This window comes from Pseudopipra pipra, chromosome 7, assembly GCF_036250125.1.
Source record: "Pseudopipra pipra isolate bDixPip1 chromosome 7, bDixPip1.hap1, whole genome shotgun sequence".
NCBI classification, from domain to species: domain Eukaryota; kingdom Metazoa; phylum Chordata; class Aves; order Passeriformes; family Pipridae; genus Pseudopipra; species Pseudopipra pipra.
Window position 1 is genome coordinate 7,589,841 of NC_087555.1, and position 15,733 is coordinate 7,605,573.

The 15,733-nt window shown below is 41.3% G+C and overlaps 1 protein-coding gene across 38 annotated transcripts in view; it reads right to left on the minus strand.

Moving 5' to 3' along the window:
* The window catches only part of LRRFIP1 (LRR binding FLII interacting protein 1), a 112,834-nt gene that overhangs the window by 21,521 nt on the left and 75,580 nt on the right, over nucleotides 1–15,733 (minus strand). For 25 of the 38 annotated variants that reach the window (XM_064660413.1, XM_064660412.1, XM_064660415.1 and 22 more), the window contains 4 exons: nucleotides 12,633–12,710; nucleotides 3,620–3,652; nucleotides 2,700–2,825; nucleotides 2,029–2,100 (listed from right to left, as the gene is read on the minus strand). In XM_064660413.1, coding sequence (XP_064516483.1) covers nucleotides 2,029–2,100; nucleotides 2,700–2,825; nucleotides 3,620–3,652; nucleotides 12,633–12,710 — 309 coding nt within the window. The remainder of the gene's footprint in view (nucleotides 1–2,028; nucleotides 2,101–2,699; nucleotides 2,826–3,619; nucleotides 3,653–12,632; nucleotides 12,711–15,733) is intronic. The other 13 variants (XM_064660406.1, XM_064660402.1, XM_064660399.1 and 10 more) reach the window with 3 other exon arrangements.

The following is a 15,733-nucleotide window of genomic DNA, read 5'->3' on the forward strand; positions in this document are numbered from 1 at the left end:
CCCAAGGTGAGGATAACCTCCTGTGTTCCCACCACACTGGTGACTACAAGCAAGGAGCCTTACCTCAGGACAGATAAAATCCTTCCTGTTCTGTGCTGCATCAGCTTCTGCCTTCCCAGTTTTCTTCCTTCTCCCTCCTCCCCCTGCCCCTGCACATTGGCAGCTCAAAGCAGCTGCTGAAGATGACAAATTGGGATTTTTTTTTTTAAAGGTAAACTGGCCTTGATTTAAGATCATTTCAGGAGATCTGAGGCCTTAAATTAAGGCAGCTTAACAGCCACTTCACACTCATTTAAGGGATCCTTGCAGTGTGGGAACCCCTAAATATACTGAGTCAGGCATTAGAATTAACTGTGAAAGAGAAAACTGCAGCTTTTGTGACCTGATGTATCATTTTCCATTAGGTTTCCCATATCACATCCCTTCTTTACAAATTTACTCTGTAAGATATAGTTCTCAGTATTTTGAAAACCCCTCCTTAACAGCCTGACCTGAATATAAGATACTGAGATATTTATAACAACAAATGATAGCAAAATAAAGATTAGCATAATTTCCCATGTTGTGCAGACAAACTTTGCACTATTTGATTTTAATACTGAAATAGAAGAGTTACATAAACAAAACAGAGTAAATGTGAAAACAAGGAGGACACACGTGTCAACATTTTAGTTTACAGATCAAACAATTTCTCTTGGAACTTGTATAATACTAATAATTTCAACTGAAGTACGGGTGAGTTTCATATACTTCCTTTTTCAGCCAGTAAGTGGAACTGAGGACAATAGTGGCAAAATCTGAATAATTTTAGTTTACATTTCTATTGACAAATGAGATGATTTGTCTCTCAGGACATGAATTTGTACAGTTCCAAACACTTAACTATGTTTAGGTGCACTTTCCACCCTGAGATGAGAAATACCAGGCACAGGAAAGCCACTAGGATTTGAAAACTGTGGCAGGACCAAACCACATAAATGAGCTGGAAAGGAAGTATATGCAAGGAAGAAGTTAAGGAAGTTGCTGTTCCACACCTTTGGCATGCTACATTTTGGTTTCTTAGCATCAAGCAGTGTAACTTAGGTGCAAATCAACCCAAAAGCAGTCTAAGGGACAGGAATTGAAAAATTACCTACATTTTTTATGCCATGTGATTATTTTGCTTACACCAGCTACCCAGTGATCAGGGAAAAAAAGATTTTACAAGAAAAGGGCCAAACTACTCCTCTTTCATTGTCAACTCACTTAAGATGGCAGCATCTTCACCTGTCACAGCACTGAGGCAATGATGCAATCAGCAATTAATGCTGATAAATGTTGTATTAGATATCTACCTGCAAGACTGCCTTTTCCAAAAAAGGCCACAGCTCACATTGCTGCTCATTTGTGAGGTGGGTCATACACAGACATAAAAGTTAGTTGTTGCACCAAAATCTGTTTATGGCTTCACAGAAGTGGCAAGAGCTTCAGCATTCATTCTTCATGTAACAAGCACTATTACACAGAGTTTTGTTAGAAGGATTATTTTAAGGGTGTCTTCTAAACCAAAATGACAGAAAAGAAACCATAAAACAAACCAAAGAAAAGAAACCAAAATGACAGTCACCACCTCACATGACCTTAAAAAAAATAAAAACATACAAGCTTTTAAACTCTCGTTTTTAATAGTATTGTAGGACATGAGTTCTAGTTCATCTTCCAATATTGGAAGGTTTCTTGAATTAGGAGACTATTTAAAAAAACAACCCAAATAGTTTTAATTTGCTAGTAAAATGATTACCTCCTCAAACCAGCAAAGACAACATGCAATGGCAATCAGCAGACTTTTCAGTTAACATTTGGAAGCATTTCTCACCACAATCAATCCAGGTCAGAACAGATACTTTTCCAGTTAATTAAACATTTTCCACACAGTTTCCAACCTCTCCAGAAGAACAGCATGCAAGGTCAGCTCTAGGGCTCACACTGGGGCTCTGAATGCTTAGCCAGGGTTAATGATCACACTCTCGGTCTGCAGCAAACCAGTACCTTCAATTCTTTCAGTCCCTGCATGTATTTGCCTTCTACATCCTGAATCTGGTCCTTTAACTCATAGATATCCTGAGGGAAATGGTGAGAAAGGTGAATGATGCCACAGAAACTAACAGGTAGAAGAAGCACAGCTGGTTGGGACAAGCAAGTATTCAAAGTTCTCCTTTATATATCTCTACCACACAGGTTAAGGGGTCTGATGCTAAGCTGAAGTCTTGCCAGACAACCAGATTTATTGGTTAGAAGTTTATGATAATTCTGCTTTTCTTGACTGGAAAAAATGAAATCTTCAACGTTATGGACAAGAGACAGACACAGGTTCAAAGGCTCCAACCCCAGCCCACAGCCCTTCTCTGCTCCTTTCACTGATGACCACCCTCTGCCACAGCCTCCCTCCTCTTCTTTCCATTAAGTCCATTGCTTCTTGCATTATTTCCACTCTCCTATCAGTGGGCTTTATTGAGCCCATTCCCTATTTCAGGATCACGACCGGTTTCCTGCAACACACACCAGCTCCCCGCAGCACCTCTAAGAAAGCTGATCGCTGCTCATTCACTGCACCCAATTCACTGCCAGAACTGCCAGGAGGGGCAGACAAGCCAGTTTCTTCTTGGGAAGGGAGTCTGAAGGATATTTAGACCTTTATGCTGGTTTTAAGTACTTCTCACCTTGATTTCTCTAATAGATGCCTCTGTATCGACTGAGATGGATGTGTCCCCACTGCCCCTCCGTGAAGAAGTCCCGCCCAGAGAAGCCAAGGTAGCTGCTGATAAACTTGAGACAGTACGTGCTCCCTACAATCACATCACACCCAGGTAAACATGGTTAGAACATTTTTTGTCCCAGATATATTGTGAGTTTGTAGGCTTTTCCCTTTTTTTTTTTTTTTTTAACACATATTACACCAACCCTTCCACTTCTAAATTATGCAGATTTGATTCAAATGTAATTTTCTAAGAAGGACAAAAATCAAACTCAAGATTTAACAAGGGAAACTAATGAGAAAAGGCAGATCAGATGTATTTAAATACTACTGCAATAGGAGTTTGCATGATTTAGCTTCTAACTAATAATTCTTAATTAGACACTCTCTAGGAGCTAATATCAACTTGCCAGACCTTTTTCAAAACTTGTAATAATACATTTTTAGGATGGTTTTGACAACTTCTCAAGCTCCTTTCCTTTCATGGGTATTTATCTACTTTACAGCAGTAGCCACATGAACTTTTCTCCTGTATTGAGGGGTTCTGCATTAAGCCAATTTCTTACTACTGCAGTAGCCTCCTCTTTTATTACTACGATTTATTTATTTTTACATAATACCATAATTAAGATCTAATAAATAAATATTCATGTGGCTTAGCCTAAAGCAGTTTCAGCCAACTGCTGCTGAAGATCAGCTACTTCACATCTGAGTGAGCAGAGGCTGAAAAGTTCAGCTTCAAAAATGTAGTAGTAGAAGGCTCCAGCAATTAAAATTTTTGCCCCACAATGGATTTTACAGATTTTTGTGCTCATGACAAGTTCTACCTACCAAAAAGAATGAAGAAAGCACTATTGTCAGAATAATTCATCAGATCCTTCTTACCTTCTCAAAGTCTTTTTCTGGCCTTTCTTCTATCTGTAAGAAACAAAGATTGAGAAGGATTCATTAATATAATAAATAAAGGATAAGAGAAGGCAGTAATATACCAGAAAGAGAATTCTTAAAGCTGTAAAAGCTTCTCATTAGCAATTTCTACCCACTCAAAAGGCAGCCAGCTCGCTCAGAACAGCAGTGTCCTGGCTGGTACCTCAGGGCACAAGGCTGGACAATCCACCTCCAATTTCTAGGCAGCGTGTAATTAAGTGAAATATGCTTATTGATAAAAAACTACTTGGTCTATTAAATAAGGCAGAGAAATACATTTTTCTATACTCTGCATCACAATGTTTCAAACATGAAGATAACACACGATCTATGAGTTGGCAATGCAGGAGTACTCAGGTCTAGTTGGGAATGAACTCGAAATTCCAGATGTCTTTCCCTGGACATAAACAGCTGTATGCAACTGCTGTCCTGACAAATGCAGCTGCTCCTATTTACTTTACAACAATTTAAAAATATGCCTGAAATGAACCCCAAATAGTAATTTATTTAAAGAGATAAGGGAAGGGTTTTTTTTTAATTGGAAGATCAACAGATTTCCAGACCAAGGCAGCTTCTTGAAAGTTGCATTTTTTTATAGACCTTAACTAAAAAAGGCTCCTCTGAAGCCTGCCACTTCATCCTCCCTGGTCCCAAAAAACAAGGTATCAAATTAAGACTTGAAATCTACACCTTAAAAACCTCTGTAAATATTCCCCACTCAAGAAAAACAGCAACTGCAACTTCAAGCAGAGATCCAAGACTACAAAACTGATCCTCAAGTCAAATATCATGAGATCAGCTCAAAGTGTAAATAAGCAGCTCTTTTAGGGTTTCAGTATTGCACTGCAATTTACTAATTCAGAGGAGATCCTGCACTAAAACTAATTTACTAATTCAGAGGAGATCCTGCACTAAAACTAGTCTAGAAGAAACAAAACAAAATAGTATTTAGGCATACAGAAAATTAGCATGGATACAAACAGCTTAAATGTTTAAAAGAAAGTTAAAGAACAAGACCCACGTACAACACCAGTAGGAATTTTTTTCTTGATAGGAACCATCTTATCAACTTTTTCCTGTTCTGAAATGAAACGAAATATACACTTTACCAAGAACCAAGTGTAAAAAGGACTGAATGAAATGAAAAGCTTAGCAGAACGCAAGAACTCCTGAACTTGTCAAATTCTTCTGGGAACATTTCAGCATCAGAGTCAAGATGGTTTCCCAAAGGAATCCTAGAAACTAAGGGCTTCTCAGAACAAGAGACTAAGAGCCAAAGGCGATAGTGTTTTTGAAATTACTGGAAAAATAATCAGGATACACCCTACTCAGGGGAAGGCAGGGGACAGTTGTGGTTTAACCGGTAATTTCCATTGACAACACACTCAAAAACTACCTCTCCTTCCAATCAGTTCACGGGGGGGGGTTATCTGAATTATGCAGAATAATATGGGCATGATCCAACTCATTATTTTTTTATATTATCTATGGTACCCTATTAAAAAAAAATCTGAGAACTGAGAGGTACTTATTACAAATCAGCTTCTTACACTTACAACACATCTCGTAGCATAAATGCCCTATGAATTAGCATTAAAAAGTTTAAGTCTGAGGCTTGGAAGTAAAATAAGCCAGACTTAAAGCTCTAGGTCTAAACTTTGCAAAGACACTGAATACACAAAATACTTAAGAAAAAAACCCTCAAATCTCTGAATTTGGATGCAGTAAGAGAAGGTAACTAATGAAGGCAGATACTTCAGTTCAGACCCCATAAACAAGACGGACTGAATTGTGCAAACAGCCTTTTATTTTCATGACAGACAGCTCCAAGTGCTGGATTTGGCAGCCTTTTAGCCTGGCCAAGCACTATGTGGTTGTTTATCAAGAGAGTTGTGGCAGTGTCAATACTGGCATGTGACAAAAGATTAGTGTGCAAACACACACACAAATCTACCTCCAGGAGTTTTTGTACAGCCTTTGCAAAACCTGCCTTTACAGGTTCAGGGCACAACTCAAAACATTTATTTTCCTTAAGCCATCTGCAGAATGGCCTCTATTTTCTGAAATTATGTGCAATCTCAGTTTTTAGTAAAATAAAGAAGGGAGCAAATATTGATATTGTTTTAATGGTGCACCACGTGAGTCAAATAAAAGCTTCCATTTACAAAGGGGAAAACGTTGTAAATGTTCTCTCAACATGGTGAGAGAAGTGACTACAGTGAATATTTGTACTCAGAGCACTCATAACCACACCTGTGAAGCCTGCTACACCTTTATTGCAAAACAATCTTAAATAATAACTCTAATGGGGCATAATCTGTTATAATTAAAGCTATTAAGTAACATCTAAAATTGAGGTAGTTTGAAAAAACAAACCAGGAGATTTCGTTTTCCCTAGTGATGCTCCTGCACACATCCATTTGGTGCCATGAATGGCATACTCAGAGCATTTTCCCCTCAGAGCCAGTAATTACTGCTACTAACTTATTTAAATATTAACACTTAAAAAAATGTATAATGTCTTGAGAAATGCCAGTTGCTCATTCCAAAATAATATCCTTACATTACAAAGATGCCTCCTGCTACACAACACTTCTCTAAGCAAAAGGTCAGTCTGAAACGAGCAGCATTTAATTTTATGGTTACATGGCAGTGAAACACCAAAACCTGTCTTCTAGAAAGACAGTAGATTAATATTTTATACAGCTTTCATTCTGCTCATGTTTAGATTAATGTATTCACAGTATCACTTCTTTAAAGAGATAATTTTGCTTTTCAACAGCAGTTAGCCACCAGAGGGAACTAACTCCAGGTTTCCAGCCTTCATCCAGTCCCCCACAAGCCCTTTGGCAGTTGATTCAGCACAAAATCAGAGAAAGGTCAGGGAATAAATGTTTGGTTTTATTTGAAGTTGTTCAGAATTCTTGCCCAAAATACTTACCTTCTATTTTAGCGTTCAATCAAGAACACGGCTATTATTAAACAGTTTGAAAATAACTTCTTCACCTTCAAAGCACAGCTGTTCAAAAAAACCATTCTGGCTTTGGGACTTTTCCCACACACAAAGGACTGAGAGAACACTTGCTAAAAAGGAGATTTAAAGAGGGATTCACCTAATGATACTTTACAGAACACTGTACCATTTTTCATTTGCACAAGGGTACGGGTCTGTCTCTGATCACAGATTATCTTCCTCTTCACCAACAACTTGGGCAATTTGTTCCTTATTGCGTAAAAAAGCAGGAAAAGGAAGCAATTTTCCGAGGAACTCCAGCACGCATATCTTTGTTTTGGCAAAGGGAATAGGTTGCTGTCTGCAAAATAAGTGCAATGGGATCAGAGTTCAGCCTCTTCTGACAGGGGTTTCGGAATAAATCCAGAGCCACGTTACAAAAATGTCAGCAGTATCAAAGGCTTACTGCAGCTGGAAGTGTAACAGGAGCAAAATCATCCCACAAGCCTATATATGGATACAGTGCCTATTTTTCATAGATAATAAATACATTTTAGTACAACGTTTGAGAAAGTATTTCTCTGTACTCTGCAGTCAGTCAGTGTGTTAACCCTTGAAGCTCTTTGCCACCAGGGAGTGTCCAGGCCAAAATTAGAGTCCCTGCAGCACTATCAGAGAGCATCTAACAAAACAACTCCTAAATAAAGAGCTCTTAAAATCAACAAAAGGAACAGGATTAAGGCACAATTTCCAGTTTCCAGGCTCCTGAACAAGGCTAGAGAAGAAGGGAAATCTGGAACGCTTGCTGACTGGTTGTGCTACATACCACTCTCGGGTATCAGAACAACTTCAGTGTGTTCAGTATGTGGCTGTCACTGCTCAGCCCCATCTAAGATCCTGCACTTAGATCAACTTTCTCAGGAAAGCAAGGGGGTTTTTATGGTGACAAATCAAATTAAGTCATTTCCTGCTCTCTTAAAGTAGTACAGCACAGTTTGAAATGGAAACATGGTCAACAATGAAGAAAAATTTTTACAATAGGTAGTGCTGAACACAGGGATGGTACCTACAAAACCTGGAATTAAAAAAGACAAAAGAGGTACTGCAGGCAGTATAACCCCTCCTAAAATCCCCATCTTACCAGTCTGATCAGCTGGGCTGGGCCAGGCAGTAACACAGAGTCCCTGCGTGTTTTTCCAAGGAGAGCCACCTTAACACTAGCAATTAGCAACAAGCCTTTCTAAGTCAGCAGGGGAAATCCACTGCTGAAATTTTTCAGGTCTGAAGCTGGTTTGTGAGAAGAATCCTCGCTCAGGAATGAGTGCTATGCCAAACGTCATTGCTTAAACAAACTTATCAGCCTCCGAAATGCAAGTCAGCACTGCAGCAAATCCTCACTCTGGAGGGGCCCAAAGCACATCCAGACTGTCGGAGGCCAGGCTTGGATAAACCTTCAGGTGTAGAGGAGGGAAGGCAAAACCTGGTAAGTGCCTATGTCAAAATTAAGTCTGTCACTGTCTTCATTTTATTTCTGGTGAGAACATGAGCTTCTTCCAATGAACAAAGCTGTTCTCAACAATGCACAATCAATGTGACCTGAGCACTGTGTGTATGACCTGGACATATGGACAGACTGGGAACGAGATGCTGGAAATCGGTGCCACAGGAAGGGATCTGGGGTCCTCACTGATGGTGAGCTGAATATGAGTCAGCAGTGCCCTGGCAGCCAGGAGGGACATCAGTGTCCTGAGGGGCATCAGGCAAAGAAAGCATTGCCAGACGGCTGAGAGAGGGGATTGTCTCGCTCTGATCCAGGGCGGCCTCCCCTGGAATCCTGTGTGCAGTTCTGGGCACTGCAATATAACAAACATCTAAAGCTGTTAGAGAGCATTCAAAGGAGGGAAATGAAGATGATGAAGGGTCTGGAGGGGCCATATGAGAAGCAGCTGAAGGCACTTGGCTTGTTCAGCCTGGAGAAGATGAGACTGAGGTCAGACTTCACCACGGTCTGCAGCTCCCTCACGAGGAGCAGCTCGGATCTCTGTTCTCTGTGACCAGTGACAGGACTGGAGGAAACGGCTGGAGCTGAGTCAGGGGAGGTTTAGGCTGGATGTCAGGAAGAGGTTCTTCCCCCAGAGGGTGACTGGGCATTGGAACAGGCTCCACAGGGCAGTGGTCACCGCCTCAGGGCTGCCAGAGCTCAAGAAGCATTTGGACAATGCTTTCAGGGACATGTTGGGACTGTTGGGGTGTCCTGTGCAGGGCCAGGAGTTGGACTCGATAATCCTTGGGAGTCCCTGCCAACTCAGGATATTCCATGATTCTACACACGCTCACACTGCTGTCGGTACCAGTCCATCTGATGCCAACTGCTCGTGCCCACTGCCTGAGCCTCCAGAGGAAGGGAGAGAGCCAGGATAAACCATCATCTTCTCAGGGTAGCAAAATGTGCCCTCTCCTATTATTTTGCCTGCCTTTGCTCAGAAAGCCTTCAGACAAATACTCCTGCACTCTGAGTCTATTCAGCTTTTTAATTTTAAAACCCCCAAACTTCTACAATTCATACTAAAAGCCCATCTCAGTCAAAACATGCCGATAGCTCAGGCACAGGATTTACCTCCATCTGCACAAAAGGACCTGCTGTTTGCTCTTGGTAGTCTTGAGATCTGTATTTTTTATAAGGATAATTCTTTAGTATTAAACAGCATATTTGCATAGCTGCAGTGACTGCAAGGACAGCAGATGATTACTCCTGGGGCAACAGGAAAAATGTTAAAGAAAAATAAACACACAGCAAACTTCATGCAGATACAGTGAATTTGTAAAAATAACTACAAAGACAAATATTCACATGTTATGTTTAAGTACCTTCCTGCTTTTTCCTGTATTACCAACATGGTAACATAGAGAACACAAGCTGGCAAAGCTCTGCACAGCAGGAAAACTACTGTTTTGCTGAAATCTTAGTGAACAGTGATAGAAGGAGGTAACAAAATTCTGAGAAAAAAATTTAAGAGCTGCATTGACTAGCTGTTGTATGCTTTAATTTAGAAAGGTCAATCATTCTCCATTCCCCATGTATAATTTCTCATGGTAGTTGGTAGGCTTGGGAACAGCTCAGTTTTGGTTTTCTGCCTAATAATGCCCATAATCATAAGAAAATCATGTGTTCAGCATGAATGATCAGAGTACCTGGATTTTGTAAACTGTCCCACTCTCAAGTGACACAAGCATGCTGGAAATAGCTTTTCGACTCAACAGATATTCCCCTATTCCTTCTCCTCCACCAGCCATTTAAAAACTAAACTTGGAATCGAATCTTTACGTGTGTAAATTCCAGAAAATGTATAAAGCAAAATCAAGAAACCATATGATTAAGGCAGGAAACAACTCAGTGTTGTGGTTTAGTGATGTTGAAACAAAAAGTTCTAATGTTGACTAATGATATAAACAAAACCAGCCCTTTTTTCCCCTCTCAGGTTATCACTGTCGTCCAAGGAGATCTTTATTCTTCCTTCAGGAATTCCCAGCAGCTGACATTTCAGTGGAAGCCATGCACTGCTGAGCCTGCTGAGAAGACAGGGCTCTATCTCAGCATCTTTACTGCCAAGATCAAGTATACAACCAAAAACATTATTGAAATGCTTTGAAACCTCTGTTAGTAAAAGGCAAGTGATTCCTCAATGTGAGTTCAGGTAAAGCAATGTCTGTTTAATACAGGGGGAAAAAAGGGAAAATAATATTATTATCACAAGGTGCTGCTGTATTGACCCTGTGTAGTAATAAAGACTTTGAGGATCAACTAGACTCACTATGGCATTAACTCTCAGCTCTTTTTCAAGGCCATGGAGATAAGGGAAGCTCTTCACACCCTGCAGTAAACCACTAATTAAAAAAAAAAAAGTAGTTTAAGAAGTGCCTATTGTCTCCCTGTAGAGCAGATTCAGCTTGGCACCTTGGTGCTGACACAGCAAACCATCCCCAGCCACTTGCATACCAACAGGCCAAAGTGTATGTAGAGAATTAAAATTTTAAAATAGAGAACCTCTTGTGCAGCTCCCAGGAGGGGCAAACTGCATCCTGTGATTCCCATAAGCAACTTGCATGGATTACTTGGTTTGCATGCAAAAACACCAAATGGAAACCAACAGCAGCATATGGGTACCCAGCTCCTTACCCTTAAAGAATTTTAATGGAATCTCTGTTTATTCTGATTAACTTTTGCTTTGGGGATAATTGAAATTCAGTTTGCAAAGACATTTAAGAAGTATTACTAATGTAAGTTATATACTGCAAGAACTCATAGCTCAGGGACTCAGGTTCAGGGACTAATTGAAATACTGATTTATTTATAGCTCACCGGCTGCCATACATTATCTGGTGAAAATAATTTTCTTTTTTAATTAATTTTTACCCTCGTCTTTAAGAAACACCAATACTTCAGAGCACATAGTTTTGTTCTATCAGTATTCAAATTGCAGACTACATTTTAAGGGGGAACCAGCACAGAATCACAGTCCCTTGGGTTGGAAGGGACTTTAAAGCTCAGCTCATTCGGGCCCCCTGCCATGGGCAGGGACACCTTCCACCAGACCAGGTTGCTCCAAGCCCTGTCCAACCTGGCCTGGGACACTTCCAGGGGTGGGGCAGCCACAACTTCTCTGGGCAACCTGTGCCAGGGCCTCACCACCCTCACAGGGAGGAATTTCTTTCTAACATCCCATCTAACCCTGCCCTCTGTCAGTGAGAAGCCATTCCCCTGCTCCTGTCAGTATGTGCCCTTGTCCAAAGTCCCTCTCCAGCTCTGCTGCAGGTTCCCACGATGGGGACATTGAACACAAAGCAATTCCTTACTGCAGCCTGCATGTGCTTCCCAAAGAGGAACACCCCAAGTGTCCGTGCTACAGCTCAGCTGTTGATGTGGCAGCTTTCTTGCCAATCCAGATACTCCTTTTTAATTAGTCCTTAAGGCAACATTTACAGCATTAAAGTTCCAGCTTCTCAGCAAAGGCAGCGGGATGTTATGACTAGAGCAGCATGTTGTGTGTGTTAATTTACACCCTCCTCACCCCTTTTTCTTGGGGATGTGGCAGGTAACACATGACAGGTCCCAGGAGAAAGAGCACAGTAAAACTTCCCTAAAAGGAAGGTTTCCATGAAGCAAAGCCAGTTTATTGAAACTCAGTGCAACGCTTCAAAACCCACTCTCTATGGAAAATTAATGTTGTTATAGACCTTAAGCTGCACATTTCCTCTCAGAGACATCCTGCTCCACTCTGCTATTGTCACCACACTATCAGCTCGAGCTCGGGAATTAATCAGGGAAGGTACTCAGTTGTAAACAGCAAAATGGAAACAACCACAAAGAGAAAGCACAGCATGCCACTAAAAAATCAGAAGACAGTTACTTCGTATCTAAGAACAGCAGATGCTGGACAAGCCTTTAGTATTTAAGCCCTGCTCAGCCACAATTTAGGAATTCATGCTGGGTACACGTTATCCTTCTAGCACTTCACCATGCTCAAGGGTCTTCAGTGCCTGGTACTCTACAGACCCATAAACACGTCCAAATTCAACCTCTGGAGCACCCTGCAGCTTTGCAGCAACACAACACCAAAATAACTGCTCGATGTAGAGAAACTAAACTGCATAAATGCTGCAGTAAGATTTAGAGTTTCCTGATTTTAATCCCTGAAGGAGATGCAGTACTAGCACCAGTCTTTTTCGTAATACCCTTGCCAGTGTGCTTCATGCCCAACTTAAAATAAATTTAGCACTGTCACACGAGTCCAAACTGTACTTTCTGTTGTAAAAACACGTGCATCTGCACCGAAATTACTTTGGTTCTGTAACATCTCATCTGGTTCACCCCTTCTTTGTCTTAAGCGTTGCCCAGAAGGTCCAATTAATACCGTAAGAAACTGTCTCATGAGGGACAGCGACCCCTTAGCACAAAACAGACCTTGAAGAACAGAGGAATGAAACAGTTCAGGGACAAAGATAAATAGAGGAGCTCACCACTGGACTGGCCCGAGCAGAGCTGGCTCTTGAGGATGCCCGAGATCCCGAACCAAGGTAGCAGCTGTACTCGGAAGGCTGCCGCAGGTAAACCAGGAACAGCAAGCAGAGAAAAGAGAAAGGCATTAGAACTGGGAAGAGAAGCAAGAGAGGATGTAGAGCATTACAGCTGAAGTTAGTTACGAAAATGGTTTCATGCAGCTGGACAAAGGAATAGCAGTGAAAGAGAGCAGACACCTCAAGTGTTAATTAAAAATTTAAGGCAAATAGTAAGTCCATTGATGGATCAGGCAGAGTTTTGGTTAAATTATTTGAATGACAGAAAACTAATGATTTATTTATATCTCTTAAGGTACCAGTCACAAGTAAACAACCCTCAGTTTCTATACAAAAGGCTCCATCCTACTTTCCAAGAGCTCTGAGGTTCTCTGGTGAATCTTTTTCCTGTGTTTCCAACATTGTGCACATATAAAATGAATCCATGCTCCACAGGCCAAAGCAAGAAATATCCATCCATCTGGGATTAAAGCAAAAACTGAGACCATCTCAGAGACTGAGTATCTCTCCTGCTTTTCCAGCATCTGGAGTCTTCATCTCCTGCCAAAGAAAGTCTTAGCCCTTCTTAAAAGCAAACATCTAAGCAGTGATGCAGAACACACAGGGCTGGCTTGTTGCTGACAAGCACAAAGAATGTGTCTATACTGTTTTATTTCCAGAGGTTATAATGTAATGGAAGTAGAGAAGGGAAATTAAAGTTTAAAGTGCCAGAGAAATAAAACTAAAACTTATTCTGGAAATACTGAGTTTATTTTATAGGTGATTAAGACTTTTCCTCAGATACAAAAGTGGAGAAACCTAAGGAATTATAATACTTTTAAGATGCATATACTCTGTCTTTTCTTAAGGTTTCTTTTATTATGTTACCTGACCACTACAGGAATCTCTGGACTTCTCAGCTGCAGAGACAACCAGGCCTTCACCAAGCTACTGAAGGGCTGTTTCAGCACACTGTTTAGTCACACTAACAAAGCAGCACAGCATTGACTGGAAATTAAACTTACAGCACTAATAAGTGGTAAGACAGTAAGCTGGAAATAACCCCAGCTAGAATACAACCACAAGCTTAGTTACTAACCACAAAGCACTATGTGCAAGGTATACAGCCCTTAGCAAGCCCTCAGGCAGGGCAGAACGTGGCCAAGCCATGTCCTCGGATACACTCAGAGGGAGGCCCTGGCACAGGTTGCACAGAGAAGCTGTGGCTGCCTCACCCCTGTTCAAGGTCAGGGTGGACGGGGCTTGGAGCAACCTGGTCTTGTAGAAAGTGTCCCTGCTCATGGCAGGGGGTGGAACGAGATGATCTTTAAGGTCCCTTCCAACCCAAACCATTCTGGGATTTTATGTCTCGCATGACGTGACACTGGCTCCGTGCACCTGAGCTTCATTTCAGAGGTGAGAATATGCATAATACACAACTCTGTTGCACACTGTTTACAATTACTGTCAGTCACACTAATTCCTAAATTAAAGACATAAAGTACTGAAGTAAAAATTTATATTCTCTTTTCTTATTAAGCAGTTTGAGCACAGAAGCCCTGGCCATCACCAGTGGTTTATGTTTAACCTAAGAAGGGTTTAGAATAAATTTGAAACGTGTGACAGGGAAAAAGTATTAATTACTGATGAGCCCAACATTAATGCTTCCAGGGCCTATTTATTCTGTGCATTGCAGGGCAGGGTATGGAAGCAAGTGCACTTGTTCAGCTGGCTGAGACCAAAGAGGGCCGGGTTCAGCCTCACCCCCTGCATTCACCTGACCATCCAAAAACATTCTTTGGGAACAGCTACCCAAATGGCACTCCCTCTACATGTTAAAAGTGCTGCAAGGTTCAGAGACATCAAAATAACCACAGATAACCTGGCAATTGTGACAAGGTCATTGCCTTGGAAGCAAATCCCTCCTCCTTCAACTCTCTCATTACTACAGGCAACCATTCAACAGGAGCTGGAAAAGCTGGGTTACACACAGGCTTCCAAAGACCTGTGGCACAGGGTGGGATTGGGATGGAAGAAGGGGTTGGGATGGAACAAGCACCAGAGTTTTATTGAGTGTTCCCTGCTCAAGCCACTGACAGCGGGTGAAAGATTTGTAAACAGTTCCTGGGCTGAGAGCCCGCTGTAAATGATTTTTCCCCAGAGCAGCAGTGCATCATCTGGACCTCCGAGGGACTAATCCCAAACGTAAGACAACATCCCATAAAAACACAGGTCTACAGCCAGCTCAGCCTCAGTGGCAAACGCACTGAACTGCAGGCTGCTGCCACAACAGTGCAAACGGGTCAGTATCAATGAATTTTCCGAGGCAGACAAAGGAAATCAAGGCAGAATTGTGAAATAAAAAGCAATTTGAAGCTTAACATCAGTAGGAAGATGCACAGCACAACTAATGAAACAATGGGACTGCAAGAGGATGGCACAGCCCTTTAAAGACTAACAGGTGCTCACTAAGCATTCTGGAAAGAGTTTCCTCCTCCAGGCTAATAAAAATGTAATGTTTAAGGTTAAATTAACATCAATGCTTTGTCCTGAGTCTTTTTACTCTTATGGTCTTAGATGGTGGATTTTTGTTTGCTGGGGTCTTTTTGGTTGGTTGGGGTCTTTTTTATAATCAATGGGACCCCAGGGCAGGACTTAAGAATCAAAAGAATACTGGCTTTTATTTTTTTTTCCCAGGTGGGCACAACAGCAGCAGCCATACCACCTGGCTCGAATGCCCACCACGACACAAAGGCCCTCTTTGAGAAGAGGTGAAGGTATTTTCTGCCTTCTAATCTGTAAACCAAGTCCTGCAGTTTCTGTTTTCTGAAAGGAGACAACTTATACTGTTATTCCCCATATTGTTGCTCCCCATCAATGACAGAGCTCTCTGCTCTCAGGAACATGTAATTTGGAAGACTTGTCATGAGTTGGCATGTATATGAATATAAAATATATTTGAATACAAATCCAAGAAACAAACCCAAGCAAGCTATTTGTTCACAAAAATCCTTTGCTTCACGCTAGCATAGAACTGCTAATGGGGAACTGATTTTGAACTTTTT